This window comes from Apodemus sylvaticus, chromosome 4, assembly GCF_947179515.1.
Source record: "Apodemus sylvaticus chromosome 4, mApoSyl1.1, whole genome shotgun sequence".
Classification (NCBI taxonomy): Eukaryota; Metazoa; Chordata; class Mammalia; order Rodentia; family Muridae; genus Apodemus; species Apodemus sylvaticus.
The window spans coordinates 133,275,874-133,295,711 of record NC_067475.1 but is presented as its reverse complement, the minus strand read 5'-3'; the positions used below and the strand labels follow the sequence as shown (position 1 = coordinate 133,295,711).

Genomic DNA, 19,838 nt, shown 5'->3' with positions numbered 1-19,838 from the left:
TAGAGGAACATACTATTATTATTCTGCTAAAGAAACATACAGTAAAATAATTCGTAATGACATATTTATTCCCATAGATCAGTGCATTGCCCAACCTTCTTCAGAGAAGCGTCTTCTTGTAGTAGATGGTAATTGATACAAAAGCCCACAACTTGTCATTGTGAAGAGAATAACTTTGGAATGCTCAGTACTAAACAGGGTACCTATATCACAGCTATCTCCTTAAGGCTCAGGAATCTTTGTGGAAGAAGGAACAGAAATCATAAGAGCCAAAGGTGGTGACAGGTAACTGTTGCAGTAACTCTCCAACCCCAGCAAGCCTTGTGAGGGGAGGTTCTGTCCCCAAGGTCTTGTTCCCCAACTGGTTCTTGACTTGTCAATAAAGACGGCTGTGGGGGCAATTGCTGGATAGAAGGCACAGGTGGGACTTCTGTGTCCCAGGAGGAAAAGGAGTCAAAGGGAAAGAGAGAGGGGCTTTCCTGCCACTGTTTGGAACAAGAAAGTAGCAATCATGGGAGGTTTCAGGGCAGCTAGGGCCTGCAGTCTCCACTGTGGGTGGGAACCAGAGATGCTGTCTGGGGGTGGGGGTGGGGGCGCTAGCGGATACAAGCCACTAAGTTTAGTGCTCCCAGGGCAGAGGGAGAGACAGAGATAATAAATTGATAAGGGTACAAATTTTCAGGCAGGAGATATCTGCACCCAGCAATTGTGCCACAAGCTGAGAAGTGAGAAGCTGAGTGTGTGTCCCTTCTCTGAGGATTCAAGGTGGGCTGGGGACTTGACCTGTCCTGGAGCAAGGGTCTTGGGAGTGGGGCAGTGGACCCCGGAGCATGCGGTGGGTAGAAAAGGAAGCTGGGTTGGAGCTGGTTGAGATCCTGGTGTAAAGCCCTCGTGCCAAGCCTGGCAGCTGAGTGCTATCCTTAGATTCACACAGTGGAGACAGGGCACCAACGTCCTGAAGCTGTCACCAGACCGCAGCATACACACCACAGCACCTTTGCACTCACAACACATGAAAACATGCATACACACATATAGTCAATAACATGTAATCAAAAATAAAAGCAGGCTTGTCTGAATGTACTATCTTACAGAAACACCACTCTCCCCAGATCTATACCTGTCATGGTCAATAAAGTGAGTTCTTTGATGGAGAGATAGAGGTTTGATGTGGTATTGGCGGACCTGACAGGTTTTCGGTTGGATTCTTGGAGTCACATAGGCCTGGAGTGTGCCATATTGGCCTTCAATTGAACGAATCTGATAACATAAAAGGAGAAAGGAAAAGTTAGCAGCATAAATATATTCTCATACGTTTACTTAGGTATTGAATGCTTCTGTCCAGTCTGTCCTGGAGTATTCTGACGGATACAAAGCATCTGTCAAACACTTTCCATCGTGAGCATACATCAAATGACTTTGGCAGTCTTTATCAATATTAATCATCCTCCCAGTTATCACCATCATGGATTTTCATCTTTCCACACTCATCGCTCAAAGGTTACATGCTCATTCTCAGATAGTACCCTGCATGTGCGAAGGATGCGTGCATACTATACTTAAATATTCACAAGAAAAATAATAAAAACTGGGCATTTTTGTCAAATAGAAATGTAAATTCTGGAAATAACTTAAACTAAATTAAAATACTTCATTTTCTCAGAATTGGGGATTATACAGAAGTATTGTTACAAGTCTGTTCAGAGAAATAAATGTTTCCAGAGAAAAAGTAGAGAGCCTGTTATAACAGTTACCCCTGCACTGGGGCACTCTCCCGGGATATTGTGATATGGCTGGGTGGATCTGGAAAGAGTTGAAAACACCAAGACTATTTGATCCTGATTTAGTTTTGGTGTTGGATATCTGTCTAGGAAACTGTCCATTTCCTCCAGATTCTCCAGTTGTGTTGAGTATAGGCTTTTGTAGTAGGATCTAATGATTTTTTGAATTTCCTCAGTTTCTGTTGTTATATCTCCCTTTTCATTTCTAAGTTTGTTAATCTGGATACTGCCTCTGTGTCCTTTGGTTAGTCTGGCTAAGGGTTTATCTATCTTGTTGATTTTCTCAAAGAACTAGCTCCTGGTTTTGTTGATTCTTTGTATGGTTCTCTTGGTTTCTACTTGATTGATTTCGGCCCTGAGTTTGATGATTTCCTGCCTTCTACTCCTCCTGGGTGAAATAGCTTCTTTTTGTTCCAGGGCTTTCAGGTGTGTCATTAAGCTGGTAATGTATGCTCTCTCCATTTTCTTTTTGGAGGCACTCAGGGCTATGAGTTTTCCTCTTAGCACTGCTTTCATTGTGTCCCATAGATTTGAGTATGTTGTGTCTTCATTTTCATTGTGTTCTAAAAAGTCTTTAATTTCTTTCCTTATTTCTTCCTTGACCAAGGTATCATTGAGTAGAATATTGTTCAGTTTCCACGTGTATGTGGGTTTTCTGTTGTTTTTGTTGCTATTGAAGACCACTTTTACTCCATAGTGATCTGATAGGAGGCATGGGATTAGTTCGATCTTCTTATATTTGTTGAGGTCTGTCTTGTGACCAATTATATGGTTGATTTTGGAGAAGGTACCATGAGGTGCTGAGAAAAAGGTATATTCTTTTGTTTTAGGATAGAATGTTCTATATATATCTGTTAAATCTAATTGGTCCAAAGCTTCAATTAGTTTCATTGTGTCCCTGTTTAGTTTCTGTTTTCCTGATCCATTGAGGAAAGTGCAGTGTTGAAGTCACCCACAATTATTGTGTTAGGTGCAATGTGTGCTTTGAGCTTTAATAAAGTTTCTTTTATGAATGAGGGTGCCCTTGCATTTGGAGCATAGATGTTCAGGATTGAGAGTTCTTCTTGTTGTATTTTTCCTTTGACCAGCAAGAAATGTCCCTCAGAGTGTGGTGGGGCTGTAAGATGGTACAACCACTGTGGAAATCAGTCTGGAGGTTCCTCAGAAAACTGGACATGAGACTTCCAGAGGACCATGCTATACCTCTCCTGGGCATATACCCAAAGGATTCCCCAGCATGCAATAAAGATGCATGCTCCATTATGTTCATAGCAGCCTTATTTATAATAGCCAGAAGCTGGAAAGAACCCAGAGGCCCCTCAAAGGAGGGATGGATACAGAAAATGTGGTGTATTTACACAATGGAATACTACTCAGCAATTAGAAACAATGAATTCACAAAATTTTTAGGCAAATGGTTGATCTGGAAAATATCATCCTAAGTGAGGTAACCCAATCACAAAAGAATACACATGGAATGCAATCTCTGATAAATGGATATTAATTAGCACAGAAGCCCTGAATACCCAAGGCACAAATCGCATAACAAATGACTCCCATGAAGAAGTATGGAGAGGGTCCTGATCCTGGAAAGGATTGATCTAGCATGGGAAGGGAATATAAAGACAGAGAAAAAGGAGGGAGGTGATTGGAGAAGGGATGGAGAGAAGAAGGTTTATGGGACATATGGGGAGGGGGGATCCGGGAAAGGGGAAATCATTTGGAATGTAAACAAAGAATATAGAAAATAAAAATATTAAAAATAAAATAAAATAAAATAAAATAAAAAGAAAACACCAAGACTGACTTACTAAACTGCAAAGACATAATATCAGAGTAATGCTTGAGGCGTACAGCCTCTTTGACTTGTCTTGCCAGCTCTCTCTCTTGGAGGTTTTTTTTTTTTTTTTTTTTTTTTGGATTTGGTTTTTCGAGACAGGGTTTCTCTGTATAGCCCTGGCTGTCCTGGAACTCACTCTGTAGACCAGGCTGGCCTCGAACTCAGAAATCCACCTGCCTCTGGCTCCCAAGTGCAGGGATTACAGGGGTGCGCCACCACCGCCTGGCCAGCTCTCTCTCATACCACAAAAGTAAATTCTATACCTGAGATTTTAATTCATGCTTTTCCAGTACATGAAGAAAATAATCTTTTATCTAAGTGTTAAATATAAATTAATGTTTAAAACAAAATTCTTTGCAAGTGTGAAAAGGAAAAAGGTAAAATTTTTAACGAAGATGATGAATAAGAATTCAGAAAGGGCCAGTTACAGTAGAACATGCCTTTGATCACAGCACTTGGAACACAGAGGCAGGCAGATCTCTGTGAGTTCAAGACTAGTTATGTCTACATAGTAAGTTCCAAGACTATGTAGAGAGATCAGTTTCAAAAAAACATAACAAAACAAAAAATATATAAAGAAAAATAGATATTAAAAAACACCTGGAGGTTTATTTTTAAAAGGTAAGCTGACATTGGTAGCATATATCTTCTATAATAAAAAAGAGCATTAAAATAAATGTAATTTATTTATAAAACTATTTTAATAATGAATATAGAAATTCAGATTATTTTAAAATTATACAACATGGAAAAGTAGGACAAAGGTGCAAGTCCCTTAAAATGTTAATTCTCAAGCATCTAGATCCCTGTTCATTTGTGTGGCTGTATTCATGTGCAAAATGAAACACATGCAACTCTGCATGGATGTGTTTCAGTTAGTGTGCTGGTTTGCATATGCTTGGCCCGGGCAGTGGCACTATTAGAAGGTGTGGCCCTGTTGGAGTAGGTGTGTCTCTGTGGACGTGAGCTTTAAGACCCTCATCCTAGCTGCCTGGAAGCCAGTATTCTGTTAGCAGCCTTCAGATGAAGATATAGAACTCTCAGCTCCTCCTGCTCCATGCCTGCCTGGATGCTGCCATGTTCCCACCTGCCTTGATGATAATGGACTGAACCTCTGAACCTGTAAGCCAGCCCCAATTAAATGTTGTCTTTATAAGAGTTGTCTTGGTCATGGTGTCTGTTCACAGCAGTAAAACCCTAACTAAGAAGTTGGTATTGGGAGTTGGGTATTGTTGTAATGGCCTGACCATGCTTTTGTTTGGAAGAATGTGGATTTTAGGACTTTGGATTTAGAATGCAGGCCTGGGACAAAAGTAAAAATTAAATGACTAGAATTCAATTAGCAAAATCTAAACAGTAGGAAAATACAATAACTACACAATTTCAATAATTCTGTTACATTTAAACCATGTATAGATAAATATAGAAAAGTAAATCAGTGGAATTTAAATATTATACTTGATAGTAATAATAATTGTCCAATTTTGATTGAAAATAGTATGATATATTTTTTAAAAAGAGCACTCATCTTTTAAATATGCTAAAATATTTACAAATAAAATTTAAATCCACTGGATTTGCTTTAGAATGATTTTAGGTGGCAAGTAACATAAAACAAGATTGCTATGGGTTAATCACCACTCCAAGCATGCTTAGACGTTCCAGACTAGAACCAGCAAAGCCAGGCATGGCGCACACAGTGTAATCCCAGCACGCTGAAGACTAACTGCCAAAGTTCAAGTCCAGCCTGGGCTATAAAGTGAGCCCAAACTTAGTCCCCACTACCTGCCAAAAGTAAAGAAATCTAGAAATTCCCCGGAGGAGGGAAGCTCCAGAGCAGTGGCTCCAGAGAAGGTTACTAAGCACTCACAGCGGGTGTGGTGCCATTCGGAAATAAAGGTAAAGAGGCTGGAGAGGTGGGTGAGGACATGCACGCACACACACACACACACACACACACACACACACACACACACACACAGTTATAGCCCCAAACTTGTCAGACTTGGTTTTTTTGTTTGTTTGTTTGTTTCTTGGATTTTTTTTTTTTTTTTTTTTTTGAGACAGGGTTTCTCTGTGTAGCCCTGGTTGTCCTGGAACTCACTCTGTAGACCAGGCTGGCCTTGAACTCAGAAATCCGCCTGCCTCTGCCTCCCAGAGTGCTGGGATTACAGGCGTGTGCCACCCCCCCCCACCCCCCCCCCCACCCCCGCCCTGTATCAGACTTGTTCTTGAGCATCAAAAACAAAAATAAAGAGACAAAGGCGATTGCTAACAACTTTACCTTGAGCTCCAGCCTGGTGGTATTTGCCTGGCACCGGTATGTGGCAAGAAGAAAGTTGTCGTTTGACTGGAAGAATGTAAAGTTGAGAAACAACAAAAGACTATTAGTAATAGTTTGCTATTTACTTGAATAATGCTCACTTTAAAAAAGGATTAGGAGCAACAAGAAGATGGTGAGGAGGAGGCCATATACTGAAAGGGATAGCTATCTGGAGATGACTATTTGTCTTCCTACTTTTTAAAATAATTCAAATTCCCCAAATTTCTTAAGAAGCCACAGTGCAGGAAACAAGTTTTAAATTAGCATAAAATAAGCTTTTCAAATACTTATACGGTGATATAGATAAAACTGGTTAAATGCTTTTTAAGATATAGGGTGCTGTGCGTCCTAGATTGGCACAGCCCTGTAACCAAGCAAACCTAAGACCTCTAAGCCGCCCGTTTCCTCCGAGTGATGGGATCACAGGCTTAAACCACTAACCAGGTTCAGGAAGTGCAGGGCACGGTTCCCTGGGCTTTGTTCATGCAAGCACTCTGCCAACTGGGCAACATCGCAGACCCCACAGACCCTTGCTCTAGCAGAGCAAATCCAGAATAAAAATATGTATTACACTTGCTGTTACTTCCCTCGGGAGGGGTGAGACAGGGTAACTGCTAACGAGTTTGGGATGAGCTTGAGCTCCTGCCACCACCAAGTGCTGCGTGCTGCGATTAAAGGTGTGAGCCACCATGGCCAGGTCATTAGATTTGTTTTCATATAAGCAGGCTCTTAATGTTTACTGACAAAAAACATATGACAAACCTTAAATCAATGACACGAATGATTTAGAGTTTCTTCTCTTAAGAAAAAGAAAATGTTTACTATGAGATTATATTTAAAATAGACTCATCTGCTGGGTGTAGTAGTGCATAATGTTAATCCCAGCACCTGCGAGGCAGAGGCAGATAGACCGCTGTGTTTGAGGCTAGCCAGGGCTACATAGAAGGTTTCAGCCAAGCGATGTTATTCACTGAATAAATTCATGTTATTCTGCCCCAACAGTAAATAAATGAGCAAAATAAGCCCTTCATACGTCATATAGTCTTCAACCTTTTCTTAATCTACATTATTTCCTTATTTATTTCCTTATTTCCTTTGGTAGTTCGGGGATCATACCCAGGCCCTCAAATGTGTTGAGCAAGCAGTCTACCACAGAGTTACATCCTCATCTGAATTTCTATATATACACATAACTACCTACCAAATCCTGTCACTATCTCTTCTCTGATCATCTTCTCTAGTGCATCTAATAATGGGTTTTCTCTTATCTCTTAAGTTCTCTTCAGGACCCATACCCTGCTCTGAGCCGCTCTCTGCCAGTAGGAATGAGAAGGAAGGTGCAGCGGGCATGGCGTCATCGATTTACAGGTCCTTCACAGAGACTGAGGGCTCAACAGACGCCCACCGAACGGCCACTTCCTGAGAAGTCCCAGAGTGTATCAGAAAGACCAAGGGGAGGAAAGGATATTTGCTAATGTATGTACAAAGTCATAGCATTTTCAGGAAAGACTTCGAAGGACTTCTTTGGCATGGCATGACTGCATGAAAGGAGAGGTAGCACCGGCTGAGAGGTGAGTTGGGATATCACTAAGAGCTGAAACAGAGACACTTCTAGGCACAATCAAGATCTAGACTTACATCCAACAGGGCCCTTAAAAAGGTTTTGAGAAATGATTCAGTGACATTTGTGCTTTACAAAGACCCCTCTGGTGGCAGCACACAGCAGTCTTGAGGTGAGTGGCAAGACTGGAGGTAGGGAAGCTAAAGGGGCAAGTTGTGTAGCAGGACAAGGTAGGGCCTAGAGTGAGTTCCCAGAGGGGCAGGGTCGTGAGTACAGGGCTGAGAGCCTCGAGGAGCCTGGGCCTCAAGGTCAGGATGTCTGAGGACGGGGAAAGGACAGGCAGATTCTGAGAGAAAAGTCCACATGGAAACACACAAGCAGCAGCTTCAAACCCTGGCAGCATTACAGGGTCACTCAGCAGAGCGACACAAACCAGGGACGACAGGGTTTGTTTGTTTCTCAGCTCACCTCTGTGTCACAGCTGCTGAAGCTCACAACGGCAGAATTCTTATCCACATCAAGTAGATCTATTGGAACATCACTCTACAGCAAATAGTTAAAAACAGAAAGGTCAGATGGAAACCTAAAAGTATCCACAGAATGTTTACTCTAAGGATTCTCCCTAGTTATAGTTCTTATATGCTTTCAAATGTGAGAGTTGGAATACAGCCCTCCTTCCCTGTTCGGTGGTGGTGTTTGAGACAAGCTCTCTCCATGTACTGCTAGCTAGCTAGTGTAGAACTCTACATAGACCAGGCTGGCCTCGAGCTCACACCAATCTGTCCACCTCTGCCTTTCCATTTCTGGGATTAAAGGCATGTGTCACTCCTGACTTCTCCATTTGTTTTTTTTGAAAAAGGGTCTCACCAGGGAGTCTGGCCTTAAAACTTGGGGTATTCCTCATACTTCTGAGTGTTGGGCTTTGCACTACCTAATGGTTTATATTTCTAGAAAGTAAGTTCAGTAAAGAATAAATTTTATTTTACAATTATGTATTTAATATTTAGGTTATCAGAAATCATAGAACACTCTTATTTCAGTAAAGAACAATCTTCCTATTTTTCTGTTTTTATTAGTGAAAAGAGGTTATCATGGGCTTTAATCACAGAGCCATTCTGAGTATAGTGTGGTGTGCGGGTATATGAATGTGTGCATGGTCGTGCGTGTGTAGGTGTCTTTCTTGGTCATTTTCCACCTTAGTTTTTGACCAGAAAGCCACAGGGATTTACCTCTCTCTGCCCAGTGCTGGGGTTCTAGACACACAGCCACTTACAGATCCACACCCATGGCCTGATGCTTGCACAGCAAGCACTTCAGCAACCGAGCCACTCCCCAGGCAATGGCTCATTTTTATCAAGCTGAAAGTATTCATCTGTTACATAGGCAATTATGTGGCCTCCTCAGCAGAGCAGTTTCTAAGAGAAAGCTGCTGCCCTGTGGATTGTGAGACTGGGGCTCCTAGACAGGGTCAGTGTGACAGCTTGTGAACTGACACAACTGAAGAAGGCTTTTTCTATTTAATTAATAATCCATTTCTTTATTGCATCTTTTCGACAGATACATGTCCTTCTTCCAGTTTAATGCCCTCCCACTTTTATCGGGTTTTCATCTAATTATTTTCCATTTGTCTTTTTCTATTTCATGCCTATATTCCAACTCAATTTTAAAAAAATAACAAAAAATAGTTGTTAGTTACCCATTATTATCCCTAAATTCACCTGTTGAGATTATCTACTTTGCTTACTGGCCTAGTTAGAATCTACTGGGTTAATAAGTAAGCTACCATCTTAGTATCTAGAGATTCAGAAAATGTTTTCAGAAAGGCATTAAATATTGGAGGCTTCCTTGCGTTGTTTGTTTATGTTTGAGGCAGGTCTTACTTGCAGCAGTCCCTCTGCCTCAGCCCTGGGAGCACTGCAGTTACAGGCTACACCACCCAGCAGACACTGGAGTTGAGTGAGTTTCAGAATAGTCAGAGTAACAGAAAAACACTGTCTCAAACAAACAAACAAATAAGCAACAACAACAAGATTCTCCTAGAAGGTGACCAAAGAAGGAAATCCTGTAGTCCTTTCTATTCCTCCTGGAAACTGGGGTTCACTCATCTTTTGGTTATATAATAAATAAAAGGTAAAGATATAACTCAAATAACCTATCCTATAAGGAAACTGACTACCTAACAGTAGATTTGTAAACATTTAACATTACTGTCTAGAATTAAAAATGTTTATTAATAATAAGTGGTGTGTGTGTGTGTGGTTTGCCAAAAAGACAGATCTAGCTTAACATTAAGAACCAAGGCATTGTGCTTACCTGTATTAAGACATTATCTATTGCAGTCCGCACTTCTAAGACAAGGCTGTAGCTAGCATCATCTTTATTCAATGTGAACTTGTCATTTATACTGAATGAAGGGACAGTTGACTTTGCTTGGCTTGACTGTGAAGACTGTTGGTAATTTTCTCTCTCCTGAAGCACCTTAAGCTGCAGATGTTCTAATTCAGTCCTGCAGGTAAGCACACACAAACAGTCTTGTCTCCCACTGACATTTGAGATCACACTGCAGTGTGTACAAAAAAGGGGGATATTTCCTTTTGAGAGACCAGGTTTAGAGGCTAAGCTGTTTCACACCAACAGGAATACTTTTGTTTCCATGACTAAACAAATGACTCCACATCGTTTATCATTGATCCAAAAGCTAAAACATCTGCTCAGTCCAATAACAGTAATATTAATAGAGCTGCAATAGGCAGGCTGCAAGTGACCATCTCCAACACCTTACCATGGTGGCAGCTGCATGCAGCACTGATCAGAGAGAAACCAAATCAAGAACACACAGAGGACCTAAGGACAAACAAAAGCATGAAGCCAGCTGAATATATACTTCTATAGACACTTAAGGTAGATGCACAAAATAGGGAGGAGGTCACCAAGTATTAACACGCTGGAGACGACAAGGCTGGTGAAACAGTGACACCTCTCACTGACAGTCCATCGACTGTTGCAGCAGATTCTCTGTGAGTGTTGTCAAGGGGTGTTTTGTTGAAGGCAAAGGTTACATGAAAATGAAGAAACAGTGGGGCCAATATGAAGGCAGCTAGCCCAGATTTAGGGGGAAAGGTCTGAGAAGGAGAATGAATGGGATGTATACAGTAAACAAAGGAACATATTAATTTATCCAGGAAATATTTATAATCAATATTACATATTTACCCCAGTGTTCCATGTGCTAACTAAAGGAATAAAAGTTTGTAACACAGCTTATATTCTAGTATGATCAAGAAGGGGAAGACTGCATTACTTTAAAAAGTTACTGGGTAGGGGGTGGAGAGATGGCTTAGCTGTGAAGATCACTGGCTGCTCTTGCAGAGGACTCAGGTTCAAGTTCCAGCACCCACACGGCAGCACACAACTGTAACTCCAGTTTCAAAGGATCTGACGATCTCTTCTAGGTACTGCACTGAGGAACTAATAATAGTCACTAGCTCTATTTGATGCTTTTAAAAAAGTATGTATATAGTTGGTACTTGCCACTTGGTGGGTTCTTTTATCCACTCTTTATCCCCCAGTTTCACCCTCTATCACTAGATTGGAAGTAAGAAGGATAAAGAGGAGGGGTGGGAGAGAGAGAGGGAGAGAGAAGGAGAGAGAGGGAGAGAGACAGATCCTTGAGTCTAATTTCTTTCCTTTTGTTCCTTCTTTGATCATGACTACTAACAAATTACACACACACACACACACACACACACACACACACACACACACACACACACACACACACACACACCCCAACCACCAACCATCAACTACCAACTTGCCTCTCAGGGCTCTAGCATTTAATATTCTCTGAAAAGTTCCCGGAATTCCAATGTTGCACAGTTGGAGAAATTGTCTGCAGCTGGTAAAACCACATCTCTGCTAGAGCATGAGACAAATCATAGTCAGCTGCTGCCCCACATCCCTACACCTGGGATTAAAATGAAAGCACATTTTTATATTTCTGTGGGTTTTTTTTAAAGAAACACATTTTTAGAAATCTCAGTACATATGTGTGTGCTATATATGTGTGCTCATATGTTTGCATGCATGTAGATACACTATGTATGGGTGCAAATGCATGTGTGTCATATGTGTGTTGAGGCTAGAAATTGGTGTAGGACCTTCTTGGTCACTATTTATTGAGGGAAGGTTTCTCACTGAACCTGGATTTGTAACTGTAGTTAGTGTAGCTAGCTAGTGCCTGCCAGCCTCCATCACTGCCTCCTGAGTGTTGGGATTATAGGTAGGCCTCCACATCTGCCCAGCTCTTTCCATTGGTTCTGGGGCTCTAAACTCTGGACATCATGGTTTCCTGACAAGTGCTTTATCTGCTGAGCCATCTTCCTATTTCCTATTGCAGAAACTAAGATTCCCTGAGTGAATCAGGCATATTAGTTTGTATAATGACTTCCTAGTGGTCTTTACAAACAAGAATATGCTACTGGTAACTGTGGCATCTCTTGCCTTAAAAGTTCTTGTAGCCTTCAACTATGCCAAAAAAAGGTGAGCTCTCACTTTCCCAACAAGTTATCAAGGGCTACAGGGTGCTCAGTCAATAAAACTTTTATTATCTTCCATTTCCTTATTATATGTGAGCATGGGGTCTACTTTTCTCAAGACATATGGAATTGAGAGAGCTGTGAAAGCAGTCTCAGAACTGGAGGGAATCAGTAACTATGTAGGTCCAGCAAGAGACTTTTACAGATCAGAGGGGTTCACAGGAAGTCAACATTAGAGTTAAAGAAAAACTTTAGTCACCTCTGTTCATTTATTTATAATGCTTTGGGAAAACAGAAGCCAAACTCTGTACTACTTCAGCTAAGCAAATGAAAACAATGCAATTCCTGATCAGTAGGCCAGAATATTGCCCCAGATGGGTGCGGTAGAGCACCCCTGGGATCCAGTACCTGGCCGGCAGAAACAGAGGGTCAGGACTTCAAGGCGTCTTCAGCTACAGAATGGGTTGGGGAACACCCTGGGCTATGTGAGACCATGTCCCACAACGCAAAACTGAAAGAATAATGCAGAGGTAGGTATAATTCAAACTCGAAATATTAATCAGCACTTACGGCTAATTTTCTCAAGTCTATATAACTTTTATGAGATGTATCATTCCAATCATTCCAATTTTATTGATATGTATCCATAACAATAAAATAAAGCATGTGGTCCTATGATTAACAAGAAGAAACAAGTGCAAACATTGAGAGGGAAACAGCAAAGGCAAAAAACGTTACCTTAAAGAAGAAATCTTATTCTGCATTTCCTGATTAAGTTTTAGTTCTTCCCCTGGCCCACTTTCCTTATGAGTGGGCTCTGTGGTCAGCCCTGTCACCCAGCCTGGAAAGATGAATTACAGATACACGTGTCTTAGTGCTGAGGGTAACAGCAGGTAGAACCCTAATTACACCCCCCTTTGTCCACCACCATCGACCTAAAAGCCCAGGGCTTCTTAGAAAATGGAACAAAAAATTCAAGCTGAAAAATATTCACACCATAAGGGAAGTACTCAAGCATTTTGTGACATTACAATTTTTCAATTCTTAAAATCTTCAGTTTTCAATTATGGTATAAGTCGGTACATTCTGGCAAATTCAAATGTGGCTGACAAAGCCAACTTAGCTGGTGCTAATTATTGTCATGAAAATTTGCACTGTGAGATTTTTTTTTAAACTTCAAAATTAAGTTTTTATATGAAATACATTAGGCCAAAACATAATCTTGATTTTAGTAAATATTTCCTCTTTAAGTTGAACAATATAATTTAATTTTAAAGGTACTAGAGACAGGCTAAGCTGTCTTCAAAATACTATTCAAAATTTATATCTAATACAGGGCCCTACACATTTGAGCCAATAAAACCACTGAGCTATACCCCAGCCATCTTCCTTATTTTTTTTAATATTACATTTATTTGGATAGGGAGAGGGACTTGACGGGTAGATACGGCAGGACGCCTGTGTGGAAGAGGTCAGACACCATGCAGTGATTGCTTCCCTCCCTCCCAACATGACCTCGGTGGCCAGGCTTTGCAAGCACATGTACCAAATCTCTCTCTGTCACACACATATGCACACGTGGATGTAATAAAATTAGTCAAAAAAACTTATTAAGCCCAGAAATGTTTTTATTCAACTGCCCACTATCAACGCCTTGCCTGAATATGTGGCCAGCACGATCTCGTCATAGCCATCTTTCCCTACACAGCCACCCTGGATCGACGTGACACTTTCAGACAGCATCTACAGTGAATGTAAAGTCCACTTCATCAATATTTAGACATCTCACAGACATGTCAAAGCAAGTCACAAAACTTTTCTTCTTGTCTCCAGATATTCAATACATATTTAATGTATGGTCATCATGTGCAGACACCGAAGAAAGCCTGAATAAAGGCTAAGAAATTCCAGCATATTTAAATATAGGAAAGAAGATTCAAAATAGCTAGTATATTTATGACAAAACTATATAAAGAAGAGAGGTTTGATAAATTATATAAACAAAACAGCTAGTACATTTAGTCTAGTCTGCAAATTTTTTCAGGATTTTTTTTTCTTTTTCTCTAATGAAAAAAAAATCTATGCTTTCACTGCATATTCATAAATTAACTTCTAGAATTTTTACCATAACCTTATAGAAGTTGTACATACTATTTTAAATAAAGCCATGGCATTTAAAAATCATACCCTGAGCTGGAGAGATGGTTCAGCAGTTAAGAGCACTGGGTGCTTCTCCAGAGGTCCTGAGTTCAATTCCCAGCAACCACATGGTGGCTTACAAACATCTACAATGAGTTCTGATGCCCTCTTCTGGCATGCAGGCATACATGCAGATAAAGCACTCATATACATAAAATAAATAAATCTTAAAAAAAAAATCATACCCATTGACTCTAAATACTAGGAAAAAATTATATACAAAATCACTGACATGGAAAGGAAGAAACATCAGTTAGAATAACTGGAAGTAAGAGAAATGTTACATTGCTCCTTTTTCTCCTCCAACTTTACTTTCTTTTTTTTTTTATTCGATATATTTTTTATTTACATTTCAAATGATTTCCCCTTTTCTGGCCCCCGACTCCCTGAAAGTCCCGTAAGCCCCCTTCTCTCCCCGTCTCCTACCATCCACCCCTTCCCACTTCCCCGTTCTGGTTTTGCCGAATACTGCTTCACTGAGTCTTTCCAGAACCAGGGGCCACTCCTCCTTTCTTCTTGTACCTCATTTGATGTGTGGATTATGTTTTGGGTATTCCAGTTTTCTAGGTTAATATCCACTTATTAGTGAGTGCATACCATGATTCACCTTATGAGTCTGGGTTACCTCACTTAGTATGATGTTCTCTAGCTCCATCCATTTGCCTAAGAATTTCATGAATTCATTGTTTCTAATGGCTGAATAGTACTCCATTGTGTAGATATACCACATTTTTTGCATCCACTCTTACTTTCATTCGAAGTGTGTGGGCATGCACGCTCCACTGCGCGCGTGCAGTCAGACAACCCTGAGGAGCTTTCCATCCTGCTCCATCTTACATGGCCATGGGGACTGAGAGCAGTCTGCCAGGTTTGCGTGGCACCTCTACACACTAGACCAGCTGCCCCCCCCTCGTGTGAATGTATGCACAGTATGTGTCAGCTTTTATGTTCCTTCCACTTTCCCCACACTTTCATTTTAATGTAATAGACTCATGCATTTTAATATAATTAGATGCAATTCCTTTAGCACATTTATATATTTCTATGTGTTTGTGGGAGAAGTATGTGCACATGATTGCACCCAAAAAACCCTGAAGCCTCAGACCGTCTCAGAGCCACAGCCACAGGCTGTTGTGGGCCATCGACATGCACACGGAATAAAGTGCAGGTCCTCTGCAAGCACAGCACTGGGAATCTGGCAGCAGGGGCACCATGACGCTACCCTCTCCTAAGAACCAAAGTCATGCTCAACCTCTTTCTAAAGCAGCCTGCCCTCTCCAATCCCAGTGCCGTAATCAAAAACAACGGTGGTAACACCAGTCTACAAAACAAAATACTATATAGCCACAAAAGAAGGAAAGCCTGTGTTCTGAAACAATGCAGATGGAATTGGAAATCATGTGAATTGAAGTAAGCCACACCCAGTACACATGTTCTCACTCATATGCAGAACATGCTCTCCTTACAGGACTGGAGGGCAGAATGGCGGCTGCTGTAGTTGTTGAGGAGTAGGGAAGGGATGCGTAAGGGAAAGCTGTTAAGGAGCATCAATATAGTTATATGTGTAGGAAGTTCGGACATTGGATTTACATTTACTTATTTGAAGTTGTGATAGTGAATCATGAATCAGGGCGCAGAAAGGAAGAGTGCTTGCAACTGTCTAGGGCGACTACAGGTGGCTTTTATCTACCATATGTTTCAAAGGGCTATAAGAAACCATTTTGAGCATTTTCACCCAAGAAATATGTTTAATACTATTTAAACATTATTCTCAGGGCCCGCAAGATAACTCAGTGAGTAAAGATGCTTACTGCTAAACTGAAACCTGAGTTTGATTACCGGAAAGAGAGAACCAATACCCGAAAGTTATCCTCTGACCTCCGCATGTGTGCAGTGGTATGCACTTAAACACAACACACACACAAATACCGCCTCACAAAAAGTAACATATAAGTTTGTAAATAGATGTAATTTAAAATATTTAAAGGGAAAATATTTGGTATCATCATATACCACCATTCATATATAGTTTTTGCCTTGATGTGTCAGAAAAATAAATTAATAAAAATAGATAAAAATTCCATGTATGCCAGAATGCTTGTCTATATTGACTCTATACCTTTTAATTACATTTAAAATTTCTGAACTAGCCAGGCAGTGGTGGCACACGCCTTTAATCCCAGTACTTGGGAGGCAGAGGCAGGCAGATTTCTGAGTTTGAGGCCAGTCTGGTCTACAGAGTGAGTTCCAGGACAGCCAGGACTACATAGAGAAACCCTGTCTCAAAACAAAGCAAAACAAAACAAAACAAAAAACAAAAATCAACCAAACCAAAAAAAAAAAATTTCTGAACTAGAATGAATTTACCTAGTATTTCTTCTTTTCTAGGAAAACAGACCCTTAAGTGTTTAGATGTGAGACTATTATTAGGAAGTACCTGCTTTAAGGTAGTTTCTAAGGAATCCTAACAGTATGGCCTACATGTCTATGCTCTTATAACGTTAAAACAACAATCTCATCAATGAAAACAAAACATATGTTTTCCTTATACAGTGCTATGATTTATAAGCTAGAATAAAATATTTAATACCTAATAAATTTTAAATTATATTTCAGTGTGATAATGAAAAAAGAATTTATTCTTCAGCTACAAGCAATACTCCGCCACTAAACATGAGAAAAGACTAGAGATTTTGATAATGGCAACATTTTTACAAGTGCTTATTTGTCCTGCTGGTCAGACCTAGAGCCTTGGACTCTTTAAGAAAGTATTTACCAATGAGCAACGTCCTGGCCTTCTTCTCTGCTCTGGGACAGAGTCTCATTAAAGTTGATTACTTTCCCAGGCAGGCCTTGAGCTCCTGATCCTTCTGCCTCAGCCTCTTGTTGGGATTTAGAGGCCTCACCACCAGATTGGGATAGAACAACATTTTGTTTTTTAAAAAACAATATTGTGCTATATTTTTTAATTTACCAAAACTCAAACTATCAACCATCTCTACAATAACTAACCAACAGTAAGTATATAGTCTTTGTTTTGTTTTGGCTTCTGGTTTACAGTATTAGGGGCAGTAGGCAAGTCCTCCACACTGACAGCAACCACTCCAGTCCCCTCACAAATCTTTCTAAATGAATTTACCTGATCAAATCGTAGCACAGGTTCATTTGCATTCTCAAAACTATACACTTCCACCATTCCATCATCTCTCCCAACAAGTAAATCTTTAACTCCATCGCCCATGATATCAAAGCTGTCAACACACAAGATACCTATAAAAAGGAGGAGTTATAAGCAATGAGAGTGGTGAGATAGGAAACTGATAGGTGCACTGTAGACATATATTCATATATCTTATACTACATAGTCATCAAAAATTTATTATAAAAAGAACAGCTTTGCACATAATTGGGAGTTTCTCTCTTTTCCAACGCTTTTGACAACATTTACGCAGCGAGGCACCCATGTTTGATCTCCCTTTAGCTCGGACCGTCAGTAAGCCCCAGGCTTGTGTGTCCAGTTTGGCACCTTCCTGTCCACGTGGCACCTCACACCCTTCCTTCCCCAAGCACAGTTCTTTACCTCTCTACTACAGCGTTCCAGCACTGCTCACTCTCCGGTCATCCTCCATTTCAGTAAATTACGCACTCGGCTGCACAGATGAAACAACTCTAGGCTCTATCTCAGACATCACTCTTTTCCCTCTCTGTATCAAACCCATGGCCTCCACGTATATCCGACTCTCTCTCCTTTCTACTTCCGTAATAGGAAGGATGAACCAGGGTGCTCTGAACTATAATAAACCATGGTAACTATGACTTCCAAGTGCTCTCTCTGTTTCCAATGTGTGTTTCTTCCCAGATCCATTGACCATATCACACCTTCCACACACAATTCTCCAGGACTACCCACTGCACTCTAATTGAAATCCCCTCTTCCAAGATCTCAAGGCCCTCTGGTCCTAGCCCTGCTCCTGCATCCTTCCCTCGGGCACACTGCTGCTCAGCTGCACGGCTCTCCCCACTGTCCTCCAGTGAATCTAGCTGGGATTTGCAATTATTATTTTTTCTTCCTCTTAGAATATTCTTTTCCCAAATCTTCTCTGCTCAAATTTTCCTTTCCTAAAGCACCTTTCTTCCTATGATTGCTGAGTCTAAGAGGAACTCTCCCACCATCCCTCTACCATACACTGTTACTGTGTTCTCCTCAGATGACCGACTGGGACAGTGAGCATGCAGAGTTGTCACCTGTTCTCTCTTGCCCATAGTAAGTATCTACTAAGGGATAGATGAACAGATGAACAAAGTGTCTGCACATACAAAGAGCCAGCCCACTGGCTGCCGAGTTGGGTGTAAATCCTTGGAAATCTATGAAGTCTTTAAAAACTTGGAATAGTTTCTGACCCACTACTGCATTCTTTATATCCTAGATTCCCATTAATTTTCTATCCCAGTTAAAAGGTTTAACATAGACTAAAGGGTACTAACCTGTATGTCTATCCCAAACTACAAGTAAGCATTTCTTAGTTTAAAAATTATATCTATAGTATAACAGTTGCCATAACCAAATGGGTAAATCAGAGGTGGTTCTGTACATCACAAGCCTGCTGTCGAATAGAACTAAATCAAGCAGAATCAATTGTACATGATTGTATTAATGATTGCTGACAGTTCATAACCTGAGCTGTGTGGAAGCCTACCTCCTCGCTTTTTGTCATTCCGAATTTCCCATTTATGTATTGGTTTGGATGCTGTGATCTGAATAAGCCCGAGTCTTCCATCTGATGTGCCGAACAGAACACCTTCTCCTGAGTCACCTAGTTAAAATTAAAAGAAACAAAAACGTACAAATACCTTTTAAAAATATTTTAATGTAAAAATCTCACTTTTCAAAGGAAAAATTTTAAAAGGAAAATATTAGGTATATATGTATCAAAACATCATAATACCATTCATATGCAGTTTTTGTTTTTATTTATCAGAAAAATAAACATAAAAAATAGAAAAAGATTCAATAATGCCAGAATGTTGAATCTATATCTTTTAGTTATATTTAGTCTTTCTGAACTAAGATGACTTTATCTAGCATTTCTTCTTTCTGAGAAAGCTGGTCCTTTTTTCTTTTTTTTCATTAGATTTTTCTTTATTTGCATTTCAAATGTTATCCCTTTCCTTGTTTCCCCTCCGAAAACACCCTATCCTATCTCCCCTTCCCCTGTTCACCAATCCACCCACTTGCACTTCCCTGTCCTGGCATTGCCCTACACTGGAGCATCGAGCCTTCTCAGGACCAAGGGCCTCTCCTCTGCTACATATGTGGCTGGAGCCATGGGTCCCTCCATATGTATTCATTGGTTGGTGATTTAGTCCCTGGGAGTTCTGGGGAAGAAAGTGTGTAGACTTGAGACTATTACTGCTCTGCTTTGAGGTAGTTCCTATGGAATCCTAACAATGTGACCTTCACGTCTATGCTCTCATTAAGACAACAATGTCATCAAGAGAACCAAACATGTTTCCTGTACACCATGTAGTTATGGTTATAGAAATTAAAATGGAATAGTCACCAGGTAGTCACAAGGTAAAGCATATTCCCTACAAA

The 19,838-nt window shown here is 40.5% G+C and overlaps 1 protein-coding gene across 1 annotated transcript in view; it reads right to left on the bottom strand.

The window, feature by feature from the left end:
- Bbs7 (Bardet-Biedl syndrome 7) overlaps positions 1–19,838 on the bottom strand; it is a 36,941-nt gene that overhangs the window by 8,494 nt on the left and 8,609 nt on the right. Inside the window, exons 7-14 of the mRNA XM_052180622.1 lie at positions 18,940–19,056; positions 17,382–17,512; positions 13,702–13,786; positions 12,782–12,884; positions 9,819–10,011; positions 7,974–8,048; positions 5,906–5,971; positions 1,121–1,260 (exon numbers count right to left, since the gene is read on the bottom strand). Coding sequence (XP_052036582.1) covers positions 1,121–1,260; positions 5,906–5,971; positions 7,974–8,048; positions 9,819–10,011; positions 12,782–12,884; positions 13,702–13,786; positions 17,382–17,512; positions 18,940–19,056 — 910 coding nt within the window. The remainder of the gene's footprint in view (positions 1–1,120; positions 1,261–5,905; positions 5,972–7,973; positions 8,049–9,818; positions 10,012–12,781; positions 12,885–13,701; positions 13,787–17,381; positions 17,513–18,939; positions 19,057–19,838) is intronic.